The sequence below is a fragment of the Erythranthe guttata genome, chromosome 12 (genome assembly GCF_056151865.1).
Source record: "Erythranthe guttata isolate IM_541 chromosome 12, IM_541, whole genome shotgun sequence".
Taxonomy (NCBI): Eukaryota; Viridiplantae; Streptophyta; class Magnoliopsida; order Lamiales; family Phrymaceae; genus Erythranthe; species Erythranthe guttata.
Genome location: NC_142544.1, coordinates 2586741 through 2610551, shown reverse-complemented (window position 1 = coordinate 2610551; position 23811 = coordinate 2586741). Strand labels below are relative to the sequence as shown.

The 23811-nt window shown below is 40.1% G+C and overlaps 1 protein-coding gene and 1 pseudogene across 1 annotated transcript; one reads left to right on the top strand and one right to left on the bottom strand.

Moving 5' to 3' along the window:
* The first annotated feature begins 1495 nt into the window (after positions 1 to 1495).
* Positions 1496 to 4183, top strand: LOC148766209 (uncharacterized). The gene is made up of 4 exons (XM_088826813.1): positions 1496 to 2097; positions 2143 to 2711; positions 2775 to 3713; positions 3777 to 4183. The coding sequence occupies exons 1-4, from the start codon at positions 1496 to 1498 to the stop codon at positions 4181 to 4183; spliced, it is 2517 nt and encodes an 838-aa protein (XP_088682939.1).
* A 9801-nt stretch (positions 4184 to 13984) lies between these two features.
* LOC148766208 (acidic endochitinase-like) lies at positions 13985 to 15048 on the bottom strand (annotated as a pseudogene).
* Between the last annotated feature and the right edge of the window lie 8763 nt (positions 15049 to 23811).

Here is a 23811-nt window from a genome sequence, read left to right as displayed (position 1 = left end):
CTCCACTCCCTGCTCCTCGAACGGTTCAAATAACCGAGGACGCGCTCCAACGCATGATAGCAGAAGCATCAACTCGCGCCGCCACGGAGGCCGTAACTCAATATATCGCCACGATGGGAGCAAACACTCCCAATGCGATACCAGCGCCAGCTCCACCTATAGTGCCACCTGTGACCCCACCGCCAATCCAGAATCAAATAAGTGTCTCCTCTTCCACCTCGGACCCACGGTTCCGAGTGCAGCTATCCACAAATCATAGGGGGGCACAGCCCAGACAGCATCGTCAACGCTCACACCCACGGGGGAATGCGTCTCCACAGAGAGTCCATCTCTTTAATGAAGGAGAAGGCGAGGTAAACAGCAGAATATCCCGCCACCTACTGAACAATCCAATTGGCGAAAGAATGCCCGTCCCAATAAGACGCAGTCCTTTCACCATAGACATCCTCAACGAGGTATTACCTCAAGGAGTGAAGATCTCGGGGTTACCTCAATTTGAAGGGACCACCGACCCACAGGAGCATATAGAGAAATTCAGCGCCATGGCGGATTTATATGGCCTAACGGATGCTGCGATGTGCAAAATGCTCCGCACCACTCTCTCCAAGAGAGCAATGAATTGGTTCAATTCTCTACCTGTAGGATCGATTGACACCTTCGCTCGGCTGTCAACACGGTTCACCAACCAATTCGCCATCAACAAGCAGTATGCCAAGACTCAGCCCACATTTTCTCTGTAGTACAGAGAGATAACGAAACGCTCCGCAACTACATCAAGCGTTTTGTAGAAGCCGTCCATGAAGTTCCCAGTGTAGGGCAAGACATGCTCTCCGGGATTATGCAACAGAACTTGAAGCCGGGTAGATTCAAAGAATCTATCGCCGGAAGGCCCCCAGGCAACCTAGAGGAGTTGTTGAATCGAGCCGAGAAATACGTCCGGATAGAGGAAGCCTCTACCCATGCTCCTCCTAAGAGGAAAAGGGAAGATGACCGTCAGGACAATAGGAGGCGGGATGATCGACGTCCACCATTTCCACCTCAAGGTCAACCATCTTCCTCCTACAATTGGTTTACTCCGCTAAATACTCGCCTCACTGAAATCCTTCACGTGATAGAACAAAAAGGTTTAGCAGAGCCTCCACGTCCTATGCAGCCAAATGCAAAGCGAGAAAAGTCGGATCGCTACTGTCGATTCCATAAAGATAGAGGACATACTACTGAGGAATGTGCACAACTCAAAGTGGCGATTGAGAGGCTGATCAAGCAAGGCCACTTGGGCGAATACATCGATAAGCCTCGAAATAAGCGCCGTGATGATCTTCCACGCCGAGATAACAATCGAGATCAACAACAACGACGAGAGGAAGGGGGTCATCGATGCCACCCAGATAACAATGATAACCAACCTACTCGGGGAATCATCTCCTTTATCTCCGGAGGACCGGCAGGTGGCGATTCATAAAATGCAAGACGCACGCTCGCTCGATCAGGACGTATGAATCAAGAACATGCTTCTCCATCCACACGTATCTATCAAATGCGAAGACCTGATCATAGCATAGTCGTCAACTCCTCAGATCTTGAAGGCCTAGATGAAGATCATGTCGATGCGTTGGTAGTAACAACAACGGTGGACAACTTCTTGGTTAAGAATATATTAGTGGACGGTGGGAGCTCAGCCGACATCATGTACCTCCACGCTTTTAAGCAGCTGGGCATAGATAATGCCCGTTTTAGTCCCATCTCCACGCCCCTGAAAGGATTCACAGGAGAGGGCATTTTGTCCATGGGAGAGGTAGAGTTGCCCGTCTCTTTAGGGGAAGACCCTTGTCGAATCACCAAGCTAATCAAATTCCTCATCGTCGACAAGCCATCTCCCTACAACATCATTTTAGGGAGGCCAGCAATCCATACATTCAAGTTAGTACCTTCCTCCTACCATCAGAAGTGCAAATTCCCTACTCCCTATGGAATGGGGGAAGTACTTGGAGATAGACGTCTCGCCCGAGAGTGCTATGCAAGGGCCCTACGAGAACCTTCCAAGAAGCCTAAATCGTCCGGAAGGGGAGACGCCACCCAAAAATCCGATAAACGGAAGTGGGTCAACGCGATAATTGAGTATAATAAATAAATTCTTATTAGTGTACCAGATGACAGCATCAAGCTAGCAGCCGTCGAAGAGCTTAAGCTCATAGAGCTCACTCCCGGAGATACTTCCAAGCTCATACGAATAGGATCTGATCTAGATCCAACCACGGAGCAGCAGCTAATCAACTTCCTGCGGCACAATGGAGATGTGTTCGCATGGAAAGCCCAAGATTTGTCGGGCATTCCTCCTCAGGTAGCTCTGCATCGGCTCAACATCGACAAAAGGTTGAAGTCAGTCAAACAAAGGAAACGGACATTTGGTCCCGAACGCAACAAGCATATCAAAGCGAAAGTGGCAAAACTCCTTAAAGCGGGCCACATACGACCAGTTCAGTATCCTGAATGGCTGTCGAACGTAGTACTCGTTCCCAAGCCGGGTGGCAAGTGGAGATTATGCGTAGACTTCACTGACCACAACAAAGCTTGTCCTAAGGACCCATTTCCTCTACCTAGAATCGATCAACTCATCGATTCGACCTCGGGGTGCGAGCTCCTAAGCTTCCTCGATGCATACCAAGGGTATAACCAGATCTTACTTGCGTCAGAAGATCAAGAGAGGGCTAGTTTCATCACTGACCAAGGCATCTACTGCTATCAAGTCATGCCATTCGGGTTAAAAAATGCAGGAGCCACCTACCAATGTCTAGTGAACACAATGTTCGCAGATCAGATCGGTAAAAATATGGAGGTGTACATCAACGACATGCTCGTCAAAAGTGTCAAGGTATCAGACCACTTAACCAATTTGGATCAGTGTTTCACCACCTTACGAAGATATAAGATGAAACTCAACCCCCTCAAATGTTCGTTCGGAGTTTGGGGAGGTAAATTTTTGGGATATATGATCTCACAGCGGGGAATGGAAGCTAATCCTGCTAAAATCGAAGCAATCACATCAATGGCTCCACCAACATCTATCAAAAAAGTCCAACAGCTTAATGGTTGTTTGGCATCTCTGGATAGGTTCATTTCTAGGTCAGCAGACAAGGCTCTCCCCTTCTTCAAAATTTTAAGGGGAGGAAAAAAGTTCGAGTGGGATGAGGCATGTCAAAAAGCCTTCACTGAGCTAAAGTCATATCTCGCATCACCACCCTTGGTCACAAAACCTCAACCCGGAGACACCCTTCTACTGTACTTAGCTACCTCAGCTGATGCCGTCAGCGCAGTCCTCATCCGAGATGGAGGAATAGGCCACCAACCCATATACTACATAAGCCGCGCCCTCCAAGGAGCTGAGCAATGCTATACCAACATGGAGAAACTCGCTCTCGCCCTCATCAACGCAGCTCGGAAGCTTCGACCTTACTTCCAGTCACATCAAGTGGTGGTTCTCACCAATTATCCTCTGAAGCAGATACTAAGGAGTCCCGAGACATCCGGGCGATTAGCAAAATGGGCGATAGAGCTAAGTGAATATGGGGTCGAATTCAAACCCCACCCCGCTATCAAAGCGCAAGTATTGGCTAACTTTCTAGTCGAAATGACCTCAGTAGAAGAAAGCACCTCTCTACCTACTTGGTCTGTCAGCGTCGATGGATCTGCCACTGCCACAGGAGGTGGAGCGGGTATCGTCCTAACGAACCCTTAAGGAGACGAGTTCGAATATGATCAGCGATTCGAATTCACAGCCTCAAACAACGTCGCTGAATACGAAGCACTGATAGCGGGAATCCGCCTCGCCCTAGCAGCCGGAGCGCGCAAGCTCCTAATCCAAAGCGACTCTCAGCTCGTCGTTAACCAAGTACTCGGAGTTTACGAGGCCAAAGAAGACACCATGGCCAAATACTTAGCTCTCACACACACTCTATTATCCAAGTTCGAGAGCTACGAAATTAAACAAGTGCCCCGCTCCAATAACATCCACGCTGACAAATTAGCTAGGCTTGGAAGTTCCATGGCCAGCATCGGAAGTCGGAAGGTAACTCTCCTCACCTCACCTCAGCCGGAGATAACTTCACCCACTGAAGTACAGTACACCGAGGAGGATGAACCATACTGGTTCACTCCAATCCTGAAGTATCTCAAGAAGGGATAACTTCCAACGGATCCCACTGAAGCACGAAAGTTAAAAACGAGAGCCGCTCGCTTCATCATAGTGGGAGAAAAATTGTACAAACGAGGGTTCTCATTCCCCTATCTCAAGTGCCTCGACCCGACCACAGCGGATTACGTACTTAGAGAAGTACAAGAAGGCATCTGTGGCAATCACTTGAGCGGGAGAACCTTAGCTCTCAAACTACTGAGGCAAGGCTACTATTGGCCAATGATGCATGAAGACGCAAAGAAATTAGTCCGGAAGTGTAAGCCCTGCCAAGAGCATGCCAATATCCCTCACCTACCAGCGGCATTAATGCAACCGATTGACAGCCCCATCCATTTCGCCCAATGGGGAATGGATTTAGTTGGACCATTCCCGCCCGCCATAGGAGGACGCAAATACCTCATTGTAGCAGTGGACTACTGCACCAAATGGGTGGAGGCTGAACCCTTAGCACGCATCCGAGAAGAAGAAGTCATCCAATTCCTATGGAAGAACATCGTGTGTCGCTTTGGGATCCCACGTTCCATTATCTCAGATAACGGAACCCAATTTTGTGGCGACAAAGTAAAGAATTGGTGCCTCGGCTTGGACATCAAACAGTTCTTCACATCCGTAGCCAATCCACAGGCTAACGGCCAGACGGAGGTCACGAATCGCACCATACTCCAACACCTTAAAACAAGGCTTGGAAGTGCCAAAGGGAAGTGGGTGGAAGAATTGCCTAACGCACTATGGGCTTATCGCACAACCCCACGAGCAGCAACCGGAGAGTCGCCCTTCAATCTAGCTTTCGGTACAGAGGCTATCGCACCCGTCGAAATCGGAGAACCATCTTGGCGAATCACCAACTATGATCCGGCAGCTAACGAAGAAGCTATGCGGGGAAGCCTAGACCTCGTAGATGAGCTACGAGAGCTCGCATGCATCCGGCAACAGATGTATAAATCACGCATGGCCAAGTCCTATAACTCAAAGGTCCGCCCTCGATCCTTTCAAGTCGGAGATTTAGTCCTCCGAAAAGCTGAAGCCTCTCACCCCATTGGTAAGCTCGATCCAAAGTGGGAAGGACCATACAAAATAACAAAAGTGGTCAACACTGGAGCATATCGCCTCGAGAACACTAACGGACACCCTATACCTAGAACATGGAATATAGGGAACCTCAAACGGTTCTACGCTTAAGGTATACATCTACCTTACTTAAGATCCGTTGAAGTCACCACCCATACCCCTCCTATATGAAAGTCACTTACAAATTGCTACCCATGCAGGCTCCGCGACCTTCCACGTCACTCGTCTCGCAAAGCTGTCTCTACATACTTAAAAACTTTCTACTACATAACGAGGTCCGTAACATCCCATCTAAACTGGGGGGCTAGTAATTTTACTTACATCAACAATTCATAATCACATCTCATCATCTTCTTACAGATTGAGAACCTATTACGAGGGGATGCATATTACTCAAGCAATGGCCCACAGAGCGAAGACACTCTATACCACATCGCCAAGGGTAATAATACTTCAACTAACATACAACACACGCATACTCTTGTTTACTCTTACTAACCTGATAAAATAATTCCACTAACAGGCATGATCACATAGCAACTCACAACAATTCACGAGTTGATCTCATATCTTGGAGTGCGAGGAAAAAAAACAATCCCCATAGTAGGGTACGTGAAATTACAGTGCACATCACCCCAGCTTCAATTACTAAGTCTTCAATACAAATGTTTAAACAAAATTCCTTTTTTCTCAGTTATACTTGACAGGCATAGAGACGCCAAATGAATTCAATCTACCATCAGCACAGCGAAACGAACGAGTACAAGGAAGACGTGGAAGAAGAACAAGCGCAGTACAATCACTTAGAAGAATTTTTATCGAGTCAATTTATTTGCTTTGGCAGTAGTTATTTACCTTCGCCTCACGTAGGCCTATCGCATTAGCTATTTATTTACATTCGCCTCACACAGGCTTGTAACAATTCTCCTTTGTTATCATTGAATAAATCACAATTTTTGCTTTACTCTCTGCGCCTTTACATCTATACAAGTTACCTCTTACCATGAGTCCAATTCAATACCACCATACAAACACTTAGAGAGACTTAGATAACCCGTATAGCCTGGCTAGCTGGATTATCTAAGTCCCTTTATCTGTTTCACAAGGTGCTACTTTTAAAACGTGGCCACGGACAAATATATTTAAGACCCAAGTGGTCCAGACAAAGGGCACGACCCTCAACAAAAACTTTGGGAGACTGATCCCCTCCTCAAGTACATCGCGTACAACGCCAAATGTTAATACACATAAGCGACGCAAAAAATCTTGACAATGTCAAAATAAATAACTAAATATCAAAACTTCAAATGTCAAACAATGAAGAAATTCAAACGAAATAGTAGTGGACATACCCATCTACATCAGCGATAAAAAAAAAAAAAAAAAACTAAGAATCCATAGCAAATAATAAATAAAAAAGAGTTTAACTATCCTAGCAAATAAATCAAAATTCCCCCACCACGGGCGGAAGACGCCCCCACAGTGGGGACATCAGCAACCATATCATCCACAAGCTCTGTGCCTGTTTCGTCGACATCTATCTCATCATCCTCTTCATCGGAGATACCAGCCTCCATCCCACGAATCACCTTCTCATTGATACCAACCGCATCGCGAAGATATTTGCGACAAGCACGCACTAATGGCTTATAGACCACAACCAACGCATGCTCCTCAATCATAGCAGCACACTCATCACTACCTCGGAAACTAAGCTTGGTTTCCTCCACGATGGACTCCCTATAAGCCGCACCACCTAACGTCGCGAGGAACCTCTTCCCCGTCGCCTTCTCGACTTCGTATTTCTCTTTAAGCTGGTTATAACACTCGTTCAACTTATGAACATCGTCCTTATACGCCTTCGCATCACCTCGGATAACTTCGAGCTCCTCTGTCCTCTGAGCAAGCTCTTCCGTTCGTTGAGCAAGATCGGACTGCGCTAGCTCCAACTGGCTTCGAAGTTCATCTTCACGCGCCTGACTTCCAGCCCGTTCCTCTTCCTTCCTAGCTTCCATGTTCCCATCTTGCTCCATAAGATATCTCCAAGTCGCCACCAACTAAAAAAAATAATAATAAAAAAATAAAAAAAAATATTAAATTAATATTCCATACAAGAAAGAGAGTAAATAAACATAAAACCTTGATTTAACATAAACAAGTACTCACCCGGCATATGTCCTCACCAACCAACTCCAACATGTGAGAAGGACCCTTACCAGACATCCGAGCACGGTCATACTCCCGAACGAATCCCTCGGTACGCAACATCGGTAGATCATGGTCCGACACATCCCAATACGACTCCTTCCCTTCACGGTTCACGCCAAAGGTAAACAACTGTTTCCCTGCCCCACCATGGAAAGCATAGGTCTCCTCTGGATCTACCCGTGGACGCTTAGGCACAGCCACATACTCGGTATCTACCCTCTTTCCCTTGCCACGGTCTCTCGAAAGTGGACGCCCCTCCACTTCACCAGCACTGCTACGGTCATCCTCGATCACTCGAGGAGTTTCTACATGGACCGTCTCACGAGGCAAACCGCTCGAAGAACCTCCCAACGTAGAGGGAACCTTCTTCGATGCCTTCTTCGACGTCCCATTCGCCTTAGCTCGAAGTGCTGCGAAGGTGATACCCCCATCTACAAAAGAAAACAACCATATAAGAGACATGAAATACAAACAGGCAAAGAACTAAAAAAAAAAAAAAAAAAAAGGACCCAGGTCAGTGCAACAAAAAGACATATGGTGCTGATCCTTCACCTTCGGTATCAAACACCTAGGATCAAACTCCACATCACACAACTTAGACTCTTCAATCCTCTTCGCCATATTGGCGGTAATCTTGAAACTCTCACACGTATGTCTCCACACTAAAGGGACATCGAAAGAGGGGGCCCTCACATAAAAGAATAGCGACTTCCATTCACCCAAGGATAACTTCACACTCTTCAAAAATTGATAGGGAACGCGAGGATGAAAACAAAAGAAAGGCCATTTATTGGGCCGGTGTAACGTAAATAACGCCTTGAACAAACTCACAGTCACAGGCAAACCTACTCGAGACACTCTATGGTGAAACGCCTCGAACATCAGAACAGCAGAGGGAGTTAGCTGACTATACCCTATCTTGAATTCCTCTCAAATCTTCAACAAGGTCGGATGCGGAGTATTCTGAGATGTACACGTCACGTACGCCAAGAAAACCGTATAAAACCCATCGGGTGGCGAATACAACCGGTCGCCCTTCTGAGGCAACAACAACTCGATATTTCGAGGTGCTCCAACTAGACGACGAATAGACTGCAAATGCTCTTCCGTCAGTTTACTATCAAAATTAACTAAGTCCAAATTAATTGACTTAAGTTTCTTTTGCCTCCTAGTATCAATCTCAACATCACCCGGCGGAATAGCTTCCTCCTCCTCTTCGACCATCAGCTCAACTTCACTACTTGGCACCGCATGATCACTCGCCAAAGGTGCTTGATCAGAATCATCACTATCACTCCCAAAATCCACGATTTGGCGTCGAGAATAACGACTACTAGCTACAACTCCATCTACTTGCTCACGAACATGAATACTCGTTCCTACATCGTCACTCCAAGATTCAATGATTTCTCGCCTCACGGAACTCCGCACATTCACACCATCTTCAACATCAATACGCTCCTCGCTGTGCCTGACCCGATCGAACGAACCGCGCCAAAAAAGACCTCTAGACGCGCTCTCACGCGCGCACGTCCCCTCGATTGACGCGTCTTCACGCGCATTAACCCTCCCCTCCGACGCGCGCTCACGCGCTGCCATTCCCCCCAGCGACGCGCGCGCACACGCGCCCCTCATTGGGCAGCACGCGCGCGTCACCAGCTCCTCCATCCTCCATCGACGCGCGCGCACGCGCCCCTTGATTGGGCAGCGCGCGCGCATCAGCCCGGCCACCTCTCCCTGCCAGCACGCGCGCGTCGGGACACGGCCCAATCCCGCGCGCGTGTTGCCCCACGCCCGACGCGCGTCCATCAGCAGCTGGCCCACGTGGCCAGCTTTCTCTCTCCCTCCTCTCCTCGGTCCGGGTGCAAGCCGTCGGCTCCACGGCTTCACTCGGCTCCACCTCCGCATCGAAACGCACACCCTCACACCGATATTGACTCCCAGCTACGCGGCTCGAGCCGACTCCGGCCTCCGAGCCACTTACTTTGCACCTCTTCCCAATAATTCGTGAACCTACTACCGCAGATCCGATTTCCGCACCGGAGGCTTCAGGCTTTTCGCGTTCCATACCCACTGTACCAAAAGTTTTCTTGCCCCCTTCAACCGGATCTCGAAGTTTAATCCACAAAGATTTCGAATTACCCGAGTTCAACATGTGAAACTTTTTTTTTCTCCCCGAAGAAACAATCAAGAAACAAAAAAAAAAAATTCTACTCTACCGCTATAGAATAAAAGAAGAAGATGAGAAAAGACCTAGAGTAAAAAATACATACCCATATTTATTACGCAGAAGTTGAAGTTTAATTCTTTCCACCGCAAAAGGAGTCTATTTATCTGGCTCTGGTGTATTATTTAAAACCCTTCAATATATACCTCGCTGCCAAATAAATACAATTATCCCTTATTTAAATTAAGGAGATTAATTCCACGCCAACGACAAATAATCAAGCCACGACACAACTAACTCTCGACACGAGCCGGATTCCCCTAAACATGTCTCCCATCTCGACTCGAGAGTTGGGGGGCTTAATGATATACCTGATTGGGCCGAGCCAATGGGCCCTAAATTATCTAATAAATAGGCCCGACACACGAAAGCCCAAGCACCTTCAAAGTAAGGCTTGGGCCCAACAAAATAAGCCCAATCCAATCAGCAACATATAAATAGATGTTTTACTCGTTTGTAAAGGTACGTTTTATTATTTACCAAGAATCTAGAGCTTAATTCTCTCTACCATCTCCACGATCCGAATATCTGACTTGAGCGTCGGAGGGGTTTCCGCCGGATCAACCCCCGGCGTAGTTCACGTGTGTTCATTTTGCAGGGACCTCGGGATCATCAAGTTGTGAAGCTACTGATCCGCTTTGCTCTCCCAACTCATTTTCTATACTACCCTAGATGATCTACATTTTAGCATCATCAAATTATTATATAATATTTATTACGTATATTCCACAAATATGATAATGTGATATTGTTTTATGTGTCTTACCTTTTTAAATGCTATATTTATATAATCAATTTTCATTTATATAAAATAAAATGGTATTGAAACATGATTATTATTGTTAAAAATATACTTGGAATTGAAACGAGCATATGATAATCATAAATTTCAGGGATAATTAGTGAGAACCCCCCACATCATTTACATAAATTAGGGTGGATATAACCCCCTTTTCATAATTAGTGAAAAGCCCATTGTATTAAATTCGATTTTTTATGATTAATTATATAATTGACATTTACATTTTCACCCTTGTGTAATTAATTTATTTTAAACACGTAATTTGAAGAAAATCTTTGAGATCACGATATACCGGCATATTCCATAACCGTCTCATCTCTCTCAAACATCGTGTTAATTTTTGAATCGTTCCAAAGGCGCGCGTTAAGATTCATATCTCGTTCCGTTCCAAAGGCGCGCGTTGAGATTCATATCTCGTTCCGTTCAGAGAGTTGGCGACTGTAATTGAAGAATGCGAGCTTTTTTTTTTTTTTTTTTGTGTTTGCAACGCAGTTGTTTTGAGTGCTGATTCGATGCATCAAATTTGGATTCATATCTATGGTGATTCTGATCTAATTGCAGAAAGTGGTTTGTAATTTTTTTCATATATGCGAACTGTTGTTTCGTTGTTTGTGCGAACGATAGCATACAGACTATTTATGTTGTTATGTATGAATACAGGAGTTTTTTTTTTTTTTTTGTGTTGATTATGTTGAGATTTTATAGTCGTGTTATGCATGTAACACGACTATTGTTTTGCAGTAACATGTTCGTAATTTACAGAAATTATGAAGGTTACTCAGTGTTTAAAATAATTAGTGAGAACCCCCCTTGTATTAAATTCGATTTTTTAAGTTGGGAGTCATTTTGTGTTGATTTTGCAGAGTCGTTATAGCCAATTTTTATTGAATAGTCATTATAATCGATTTTCATTGTAGCTACGTTCATATTGTGTTTTTAAATTTTCTTTTATGCGTTCATATATATTTTTTCTGGTGACTTTTTAATGCTTACTGCGTGTAGAGAATTAAGGTATTGATTTGGGAATCATGATCCTACTGAATGCTAGTGAACTGAAACTTTTTATTTTTTTACTTATTTCAATTAATTAATTAATTGATTTTTAATTTTGTGTAGAGAGGGTGAATTTGATTGGAGAACACATAAATTATGAAGGTTACTCAGTGTTGCTTATGGCAATGAGGCAAGATATGATAGTGATAATACGAAAAGTCGAAGAGGAGAAAATACTTAAAATTGCAAATGTGAATAGTGAGAAGCATATTCTCTGTACTTAACCTGCTGATCGTGATCAGGTATGCTGGTATCTACTTCTAATTGCTTAGCTATGGCGATTTTGTATTTTTATAAAGTGATAGTTATGATATTACATAGAGGAATTGTTGTTAATTAATTTTTTGCATTTACCAGTAACCAATACGTTGTAATAAACAATGAGATAGCAATGTAATAAACAGTGATAGTCGATTTGCCATATACATTTATAGTCGATTTGGCGATATTTAATAGTTTACGCACACTAACTAGTCTTTTGTTCGTAGTTATTTTTTTATTAATTATTCATCTTTTGACTCCTTTTTTAGTTGTAGATGGATAGCAGTTTGAACATGTTCTTGAAGTACAGAGGGTTAGCTTCTTTAAAGTGATCTGCTGGCATAAGTTTTCAAGCACTGGCTGAGTTTGCTTGTTTGAAATGGCCATGTCTGAATGCATCCAACACAACTATGACATATATGCTAGCTGATCTTGAAATTTAGGGTGTTGATGTAGAATATTATATGAATAATATTTTGTATACAAATGTTTTTTCTTAACATTGTTCTTGTAATATATATTAAAATGTTGTTATGTAATCATGTCATTATAATTTTGTTAGTATACATTGTTTAAGTTGATTTATTTTTAGAGGTGCAGATGTTTTGAAACATAGCCGTTTTACAACATAGTTATTTTTCCAGAATAGTCTTTTGATAACAATTAATTTGGATATAGTTGGATTCATATTCGTTTTGCTAAAATTGTGGAAATAATCTTTTTGATATTGTCAACAAACAAATTTTATCCAAATGCAGCTTCTTGCAAACCGGCTATTATCATAAAAACAATTATTTCTAAACAACAACTATTTTCCGAAAAACAGTTATTACCCAAAACCTGCTATCATCAAAACAGATATTCATATTGTCGAACAAAAAAGTTGTTACAAAAAAAGAATGTATCGTTGTGCAAAAGTTCTAATTCCAAAATCATCTTCATGAAAAACAACTCAATCAAAAAATACTCCATATGTCAACATAGAAACATCAAAACAAAACAAATGCTAAGCAATTTTTTAACAGCACAAAACCAAAACAATGAAGCGGCGTTATCGTTCGAACCAATCTTCTTGATGTGCTTATGATTCCCCAACCTAAGAAAATCTTCACAATTTCTGTCCGCAACTCGGAAAAATAACAAAACGGGTACTTGTATCGTCGTTCCGTCAGTGTCGGCTTCTTATTTTGCCCTCTGAAAACAACTATCCCATTTAATGGCGTCGGCTTCTTCTTTTGTCCTCTGAAAACAACTATCCCGTTTAATGGTGTCGGCTTCTTCTTTTGCCCTAGGAATCGTTGCCCAAACAGTCGTTGCCCATTATAAACTTCAACATGTCTGATTATATTTGTCCCAAAAAAAATCTAGTCAGAATAGTCTATTTACATAATAGTTAATTTACAGAATAGTCTATCTAGGCAGAATAGTCTATTTACAGAATAGTCTATGTACATACTAATGAACTATTTGCAGAATAGTCTATTAACAGTTAACAAAACTAGTCTAATAACAATTCCAGAACATTCAAGACAAACAACCAAATAGACTATTTGGATTGACAATGTGGCATGCGATTATTAATTTTGATAATCATGGTTGAAGTAGATAAACTATCAATTAATATCAAAATATTATCTTAATTATCAAATGAGTATTTGATAATTCAATTTTGATGTTTAGCATTGAAGTTGCTCTTACTTGATTTTAACTTCATTTTTTATTTATTTTTAAATATTACATCTAAATTTCAATTTTTAGTTATAAATTTATATATTTTTTATAATAAATAAAATCATATATTTTCACGTGCAACGAGCGTGATGCTTGCTAGTGTGTTTGTGTGTGTGTGTATATATATAAAAGTTTGCATCGATTTCACATTAGGTCCCTCATGTTCCAATAATTTGACACTTTTGGTCATTTTTGTCAATTTGCCATTAGTCCGTAAATTAAGGCAGTGAGGTGAACACACTTAATTCCAGTAGTTTAACCGGAAAATTGACGGAAATAACTAAAAGTGTTGAAATTGAGGGAAATGACTTCAGTTGCATGTACATACCAGTTCCAGTTTGAGTAGGGGATCCAGGACTTTGAGCAGCTTCCTCACCTTGTAAATAAATAAATACAGTTTCTTATATAGCTAACTATTGTTGCTAAAATTATTTTCTGAAATTCACATAGTACTTCTAATAATGGCGGTACTATAACCACTTTGATCGTCATAATACTTTGACCACAGCATCACACCACCGTACTTGTTTGACATTCGAACCGCCGGAAGAATCTCCAACGTCAGCACATCAGCCGGAATATACCCGGTCGCGGCGGCATCAGATGCCGCTGGAAGCCCGAGGAATATCTTGCTGGCGTTAACCGAATTCGCCCAAAGTATCCACGAAGTCAACAGATTATTCGTATTCCCTGAAGCACTGTACTCGCATGGAGGATTGTTATAAAATTGAACCCAAACGTAATCGAAAAGGCTCGTTGTATTAAGCGTGGCTCCCAATATTGAATCGGGATATGGGCACTGCGGCGCGCCTGCTACGAACATTTGCCTCTCGCTCGTGCCTTACGATTTCAGAAATTTCACGAGATCGTAGTAGAACGGAACGATGACGAAATCGAATCCGTCCAAAACGACGTCGCCGAGTGGGCAACTGCGGGCGTCTTCTCTGGAGGAGAGAAAGTAGTTTCCAACGCCGCCGCCGAGGGAGAGAAGGAGCCTGACGCTGCGGCTCTGGCAGGCGCGAATTCCGGCGCCAACGGCGCGGCAGGAGCTGGAGGTTGGGTTGCAGTCAGGGGCGGACCCACGGACCCAGGGGCTTTTAGTTGGGGGGGCAAAATATGGGGTGAATAAAGAGAAAGAAAATAATATTTTAATGGGCTAAAAGTGTACAAATTTTAAATCTTGGGGGGCTGAGTCTATAAATTAATAGTTAAATACATTTTTTTTCTGCAGGGCCGGGAGCCCCCCCTAGGGACCACATGGTTCCGCCCCTGGTTGCAGTGGCCGGCGAGGTTCAGTTGAGGGGTTTGGCCGCCGCCGAATCTGTTGAGGAAGGCGATGTTGACGTAGGAGTACTTTCCGGTGGCGCAGGTGTCGGCGAGGGTGCCCTCGTTGCCGTCTTGGCCCCAATGAACTCCGACATCACTAGCGGCGGAGGTGCGGAGGAGGTTTTGGACGAGTAGTAGAAGGATAAGGAGAGCGGGGGTGGATTCACGAATGGTTTCCATGTTAAATGGACGTAAGAGCAACTCCAACTGGTTATTAATGGGTTATCAGATCCCTTAACCTCCATTTGACTCCCCAATTTTAAAAAGGCTGCGGCTATATGCAAGACTAATTCCACTTGTGCAAGACCAAATTAAAATTTTCAATGTATAAATACTATAATACCCTTATTTATTAAAAAAATAATAAATTCCAAATATGCAAGACCAAAAATTCAAAAACACAAAAAACCCTATCACAAGACCACAAAACCACAAGACCAACTATCATCTTCTCCATCTTCCAAAACTCACAAGACCTTTCTCCTTCCTCCTCCATTAACCCACAAAACCTAGAAATTCAAAATCATCAAAACTCAACAAATCTTACAAAGATGGCAAGTATGGAGTCATAAGACATCAAAATAGAAGATTCTACGATGGAAGAACCCAAGAATGTATGCATTTATGGGTTTTTTTTAGCTAGAATATCGATTTTCCAAAAAAAATCCCGCGCAAACGAATTCGACATGTACAGGTCGAATTTTACAGGTAAAAATCGACATTTAGATGTCGAATTTGAGGTATAAAATTCGACATTTAGATGTCGATTTTTAGGTATAAAATTCGACATTTGAATTTGTGCTACAAATTCGACATGTCAATGTCGATTTTTACCTATGAAATTCGACGCTTAAGTGTCGATTTGTAGCATAGTTTTTCGACACGTTGGTGTCGATTTTTGTTTTTTTCTCATTATTTGTATTTGGTCTTACATGAGAAAAAAAAGTCAATTTAATTTATGGGCATACTTGTCATTCCGTCTTAATAAAATAGAATCTTTTGGAATCTTTCTTTAATTTGGTCTTGCACAAGTGGAATGAGTATTGCATATAGCCGCAGCCTTTTAAAAATTCTCTGCTCCAATGGGTTATTAAAATAAAGTTCTATTTTGATAACTCATCCATCGAGAAGTAAAAATACATCCCAAAAAAATAATTATCAGATATTCTCCTACAAAATAGGAGCACGTGAAACAGAAAAACCTCAACAGAATTGAGTTTTCTTTTCTTTACATAAAAATCTTCACAAAATAAAATTAAATTCTCTACGTCTTCAACAAATTTTCACTGGAAAAAAAAATCTCAAAAATATCTTAACAATTTTTTTTTCTCTAGAGCTTCAACAAAGTTCCACGGAAAAAAAGAATCACTATGCATATATAATATTTTTTTTTTTCGGTTTTGAAAAGGTAAACACTTGATTAATATTGATTTTGAGGATAGTTTACCAGAAAAATCGGTTTGTATGGTTATTTAAAAGGGATTAAAAAAATAAATAATAAATAAATAATCATAAATTTGTTTGATAATTGTTTTTTGATACTTGTGGTTGGAGTTCTCTAATTGTATAGAGATATCAAATTATAATCCTGGTTATCAAATGAGTATTTGATAACCCCATTTGATAACAATGGGTTGGAGTTGTTCTAAATAATTGGTCTATTTTGACAAATTAAATACTTTCAAAAAAATTCGATTTTTACAAATTAAACAATTTTAGGAAAATTTACAATCACCCTCTAAGGTAAGGTCTATTTATGAAAAAAAGCGCCTCATGTTTCCATATTGCATCCCACCCCTTGCAATTTATAGATTTCTTACATTAACACCCTTTTATAGGGGGTTGGATGTAAGAAATTTTAAAACTACAAGAGACCGAATGTAATTACTCAAAAAGAAGGGGTTTTATTTTTTATATTTACACTTTACCTCAGGGAGATGGTTTTAATTTACCCAACAATTTAATTTTGCAACGCTGCGAGTCCTGCGACAGTTTGGGGTCTCATTTGATTTGGATATTGAATCTCATTAATTCACGATAAAATAAATTCATGAATAGTAGTAGAATTTACACTGTCGAACTTCAAATTCCGATACCAATAATTTTTTTGATTTATCATATATCAAAATTATCCAATGGGGTGTTAACATGGTGTTTGCAAAAGCTTTTGTAAAGTGATTATGAGCTTTTTGGGCTCATAATCGCTTTTAAAGTGTTTTCAATACTGACTTTTGCCTCTACTTCACTTAAAATAAGCTGCTTTAAGCAATAATTTATTGCGCATCCTTGGACCTCTTTTTTTTTTTATTTTTTTTTATTTTAGGGTAAATAGCATTAAATCACCTAAACGTTGCCGGTTTTTTCAGATTGCCACCTCAACAAAAACAAGTTGCACGATCGCACCGAACTCGTTATTTTGTGTCACGTTGCCTATTTTCAGGTCATTTTGGCTGGAATTCACAACATGTGCATTGCACAAGGCTATTTCAAGGGCTTAATTGTCTTTTCAAATCAAAATCCCCTAATTAATCGTTGAAATTTCCCGGTGTTACTTCCTTTTCCTTCTTCCCCTCCATTTATTCTCTTCTTCTTCATCATTTTTCTTTCAATTCATTTGTTCTTCAAAAATCACAATCCCTTATTCTTTCATTATTTCCTCCATTTCTCTTGAAATGTTACTTATTTGAGAAAAATCCCGATAACTTGGGTTGCCTTTTCTTGATGTTCAAAAGAATTTTTAGTATAAGCAATCGAATCAGAGGGTGACAGAGCGCAAAATATATGGTAGTTGAATCAAGAGAAGAGCTCGATCTCTCAAATTTTTCTTGCTCCTTGCTTTTTGAAAGAGATCTTCCGCCATTTTCATTTGTCCTGAGCTTGCGAAAAAGCTTGTCAAAAGGAATTGTTGTTCATGATTTCATCTATATTTTGGCAGGCCTACTTTTAGGACTATTGTAATATTCATAAATTTGATAGCCTTTTTACGTACGTGTGTTGCTTTGATTCATGTATGCTTGTGGGTTTCTTGTAATATTTGTGTAAAGGCTGAATCAATGTAAGTAAAACTTTCCGATTGAAATGAAATTTCAGTGGAATTAGACGATTTGGGCAAGTTTTAAATCTAATTCAATTGAGTCCTTACAACTTTCCATTTCACCCCCAAATTATATATTCAGATGAAAAGACGAAAAAGCCTATGGACATGGCCATGTGCCTCGCACGTGCGCCAGAATATTCCAATATTCGCTTGAAAATTAAACGTAGGTGGTTAAATAGCTCGAAATAATGAGTTTGGGCTTAACCGTGCAACTTTTTTTTTTTTTTTTTTTTTTGTTGAGGTGGTGATCCAGAAAAACAGACAAAGTTTAGGTGGTTTAATAGTATTTACCCTATATTTTAGTTGATAGTTACCCTATATTTCCAATATATTTGCAAATGTCTCAACTTTTGGAAATAAGAAATTAATACCGACTTAACTCGTAGTTACTAACTTCCAGTTCTAAATAAACTTTTTTAAACACCACCCTATCGTATGGGAAAATTAAGTAAGAGGATGCAAAAGATTTTGTTTTCTCTATGGTCAATGTCGTGCCACGAATTTAATATAAGGGCTCTTTGATATAACCCCTCAATACTTCTTTTAATAGGGAAAGGTCCAAACTATTTTGTACCATTTGAGAAAAATCCACTCTTAATTTTAGCAACCCATTTTCCCAATTATGTCCCTCCACCTTACACACTATCCACCCATTCCCGCCCATGACCCATCAGCGTTTCTTTTTTTTTTTTTTTTTTTTTTTTATATTTAATTATTTTTTATTATTTTATTATTATTTTATTATTTTTCGTTTTTTTAACTTTTTTTTTTTCTATCAGGTATATTAATCGACTATGAAACATATTAAATCAACTATGATATATGAACTATAGTCGATTAAGGAACCGACTACTAAAAATAACAAATAACAACTACAAAACTGCAAACTCAACTATATTTTACAAAAACAAATAATATACAAACTTTATAATTGATTTATAGAATTGGAATCAATAAACAAAAAATCAAAAAAATAATTAAAAATTGGAGTTAATGAAGCATATTAATCGACTATGATGTGAAGCATAGTCGATTACGAATCTGCTACTAAACATAACAAATCACAACTGCGAAAAAATGCAAATTAACTATATATTACAAAAACAAAAAAATATACAAACATTATAAATGGTTTATACAATTGAAAGCAATAAACAAAAAATCCAAAAAAAATAAAAAAATTGGAATCGATGAACCTTAATCGACTACCAGAGCATAGTCGGTTAGCTTAATCGACTATGAACATGTATATAGTCGATTAAGGTTTCAGCCTGCGCGAAATTCTCTACACGCGCCTTCATCCGCTCAATCCACCAAAAAACCCTAAATCTGCCTCCCCATCGTCACCACACCGCCGTCACAACACACCATCACCACCTTACTTTGATATTATGACGGTTTTTTTATTACAAATAAATAAATAAAATCACAACTCGCACCACCAACCAAAGCAGAACCACCACCCATCAAAATCCGATTTCGGCGACAAATCGACAATTTTACATATTTTCGCCGCCGATGTAGCAATCGTGGCATTCGAACTCAGAATCGCTAACAAAATCATCATCATCTTTATGGCTTTTGTTAAGATCTGCCGACGACGACCCCGACCCCGACTCCGACGGCGACGGCGACGTCGACGGCGACGGCAATGACGACGATGGCTTCAACGGAATTAGCATCGCTGTTCTGGTTGGTTCTTCATCTTCCGGTCAAGAGAGAATAATCTAAAGAATTGAGAGAGAAAAGTATAATAGAGAGAGAAAAAAAACAGAGAATAGACGGGAGAAGAAGAGACGGGAGAGAAGAGAAAATAAGATTAGGGTTTGAAAGAGTATAGTAGACAATTAAGGGTAGTTTTGGAATTATGAAAATATCAATTGGGTGGAATATTAGGTAGGGGGTTTTCTCTAATTATTTTTGTGAGGGGGTGTTTCCTTAACTCATTTTCCTAGACGAGGGGTTCTTGCTAATTATCCCTTTAATATAATTACAAACAGTTGGAACTTAGGAAAATTATAATGTGGTGCTATTCATAATTGACGACTTTTGTCTAGTCATTGTAGTCAGTCTCACTCGTTTACTATTCAACTTTTTACTAGTCCGCCATATCACTTTCCAGGTCTTTCTTCTGGGGCCTGACTCAAGCCTTATTTCAGCGAAGTTTTTGTATTATTAATTATGATTAAAAAAATATCTGAATTGTGGAGGTGTCGTTTTTCAAATTGAACATGTGTAGTGACTGATTAAGAGTGTGTGAATGAGTCGAGCTAGTTCGAATATTCAAATTCACCATAGTAAATATTTAGACATGCGTTTTAGAAGGCTTCTTCTTCTCTTCTGAAAGTGAAAACCGAAACAAAACGCTCGTGTTTCAACGTAAATCTTCTCACGGATATATATATATATATATATATATATATATATATATATATATATATATATATATATATATATATATATATATGGGTAAATTACAACCACCCCTCAACTATAAAACTTTTTACACGTCCATCATTACCGTTTCAAATTTAGTGCAATCTTCGAGATTATATGGAAAATTATCACTTTTGTACCCGTTTTATCTCATTCGAACTCCACATTTTGAAGCAAGATGATCATAATATGTGTTTTTTGACTTGTATATATCAGATTGTGGTGCATCAAAAACTGTATTTTTACACAAAACGAGTACAAACTAGAGCACATTCCACGAAATTTAGATGATTATGTTGAATTTGACACCATAAGGGCGGAGGTATAAGAAAAAATCATAGTTGAGAGGTAGATGTCATTATCCAAACAAGATAGGTTTTTTCGTAAATTGACCATACCTCAGGGGGCGGTTGTTATATATATATATATATATATATATATACGAGGTTTTAGCATCCGGCACCCCTGTGTAACGTCTAATGGCTAAAAAAACCCCTATGTTAAAACAATTAGCACACGACATTAAGGCCCCTACGAGTTGGTCGTGTGATACACTCGCCAAATATGCGACTGGGGTTTGATTTTTTGACGTGAAAAGACACAAATACCCTTTGCATTAAATTTCAAAAATAAGCCCCAAATAATTTTTTTAATTTTTTCAATTCAGTCCCTTGAAGTTTCAGAAAAGCCCTCTTCTTCTTTAAGTCAGGGACTGATTTGCAACTTTCCAAATATACAATGAACATAGCTGACCGCCGCTCTCCTTCCGGCGAACACTCTCTCCGGCCTCACTTCCCTCCATATCCTCAGCCTCCGCTTCGCCCCACCACTCCAACATTTTTTCTGACGAAATTCGGTTCGGCTTGGAGCTAAGATTCAAGCTTTATACTCCGAAACCCATCACCAACCCGTGAAATCCAAGAAAATATCTACCCCCATCCAAGACAGAGCTTATACAGAGAATAAAAATCCACTAAAAAAACTATTTTTTGCATTTTTTGGCTTCTTCTCCGGTGTCTCCTGATAGTAGCCCACCATTATTCAAGGTAACTGATGCCTCCGGATCCAAACCTCCCCGTTGTTTTTCTGCTTTTTATCGTCTTCTCCGACGAAGGCGGTGATTAGGGCTTTGGCGGTGGTGGTGATTAGAGCTATGGCTGGAGTTTAGTAATTTGCAAAAGAAGATTCGACTAGTATCATGGTTCTCCGGAACGGGAACGGTGCCCTCCGTTCTGGAATCCGTAACCATAACGGTGTTTTCACCGTGACTCATTGGAACGCCGAGAAATCGGTGGGATGAGCGAGACGGAGCCACGGAACGGCCCCGACGCGGCCGGAACGGCACCGGAACGGCCGGAACGACGCCGGAACAGAAAGAAAGAATTTGAGAAAAAAAAAAAAACAAATTTGACTAAAAAAACATAAAAGAAAAAAAAGAAATAATATGACTGTAGCAACAAAATCTTATCTGCGATTTTAGACAAACAAGAAATACTTGCACAAAGATAATTTAATTGAATTAAAATAAAATATTGCGGGTTACAAACTCTAATTTAATCCTCTGATTCTTCTCTCAAGAACAATATGTGTTTGACTTTGAATTTCGGAGTCGGATCGTTGACTTGATCTTCTCCGGATTTGATTTGGATTTGAATAACGTTTTTCGAGGGTCTAGCGACTTGAATCTCGGATCGAACGCTGAACTTTGACGGGTTTTGACTTGAAGATCTTGGAGTTCTTGATGGATTTGGCCCTTCAATCTTCCTTCGATCTTGATTTGTTGAAGAACGCCCTCGATTTGATGAAGAACGCCTTGAATTTGATGAAGAACGACTTGAATATTGTAGAGAGAATTTTCTCCTACGATTTTTCTTCTTCTTGAGTTGTGTTTTGAATTGTGTAGGGAGGGTCCTATTTATAGTGGTAGAATAAGAGTCCTACATGAAGTCTTCTTGATGACGTGGCGCGATTTGATTGGCTCTCTTTAAATTGATATTTATCTCTTATAACTTGGAAGAGAATAAACAATCCTATTGGCGAATAATTAATTGATAATTATCTCCATGACTTATTTTGCAAGATAAATTATAATCTTGGAATTCAATTTAATATAATATAAATTATATTAAATTTACGTGTCTACAATGACTGTGGTGGCCAGGTTAGAGAATGGAGATTCCCCTGAATCACAGATCTTTGGCCTCACTCTTCAATTATATCTTACACAATTCCAGCTCGGTATTCTACTTGATATTAATATTGCTTGTATTTTCATAATATTCTTTGTAATATTTATTTTTGAAATTGTAATAATATTTTGCATATTATTGAATTGTAATATTGTTATTAAAAACATATTTGAAATATATTGTATTTTTTTAACAATTTAATTAAAATGTGTCCGTTCCGGCCGCGACGCAGCCGTGACGTTGCAACGGAACTGGAACGGCAGTGTCCACGACAATGCACTGTTCCGTTCCGGCGAACTATGACTGGTATGGAACTGGCAAGGAGAAATTGGCGGTGAAGGGGACGAGATGAGCGGAGTAGGCGGGTGGTGGATGGAAGAGGCGGCGGCGGCAGCGACGTGACGATGTGATTGCCGGAGGTGGTGTTGTGAGTTTAGTGATGGTGGTGATTTCAATGGGGAAGAATAATTTTAGGGAAGACCCAATTTTCTCTCTTTTCTTTCCCTTTTTCCTTTTTTTCCATTAAAAAATGTGTTTTGTTTTATTTTATTCAAGAAATTTTAAAAATTGCAATTTGATCCAAAGTCTTGGATTAATTATATTTAAATCCAATTCGATTTGATATTTGGGAAAATTAATATTTAGTCCCCAATTTAAGTTTTACAAGTTTAGTAAAATTGCAATTTGGCATTTATTATATATTAATTCTAATTTTATGTTATTAATTGAAGGGTAGTATAGTCACTTCCTTTTAGTCAACATATTTATTTCCACTAGGGTGCAGTAAACTAAATAAAAGGGTAAAATTCATTTTCCACCCCTGTACTATGCGAAATGTATCATTTACCCCCTGAAGTATAGAAAACATCAAACACCCCCCTACCGTTAGTTTTTTTCTAATTCCGTTAGTCAAACCCTTTGACCGACTATTGCAAAGAAATGTTGGCTTTTTTTTTTTTTTTTAACGAAAATACCCCAAAAAAATTCTACATATAGGATGCTTCGTTTTGACAAATGTTCACCGGATTTTTCATTTTTTTTCTGCCCTTTGTTTTCACTTTATTCAATCATTTTTTTAACATTTTCAGCCATTTTTCTTATAAAGAAGCTGAATAGTCGAATAAATAAGAATGAAGCGTTACAGATTATGAATGTAAAAGCCACAAAAGGGAAAACTAAAAGCCCTGAAATCTAAATGAAAACCTAAAATTGGAATAGAAC

Excerpts from the sequence above, each read along its gene's own strand:
- LOC148766209 (XM_088826813.1), top strand. The coding sequence starts at position 1,496 with ATGAATCAAGAACATGCTTCTCCATCCACACGTATCTATCAAATGCGA. Across the intron at positions 2,098-2,142 it reads CAAAAATCCGATAAACGGAA|TGTACCAGATGACAGCATCA; the intron begins GTGGGTCAACGC and ends AATTCTTATTAG. Across the intron at positions 2,712-2,774 it reads AGAAGATCAAGAGAGGGCTA|GAGCCACCTACCAATGTCTA; the intron begins GTTTCATCACTG and ends TAAAAAATGCAG.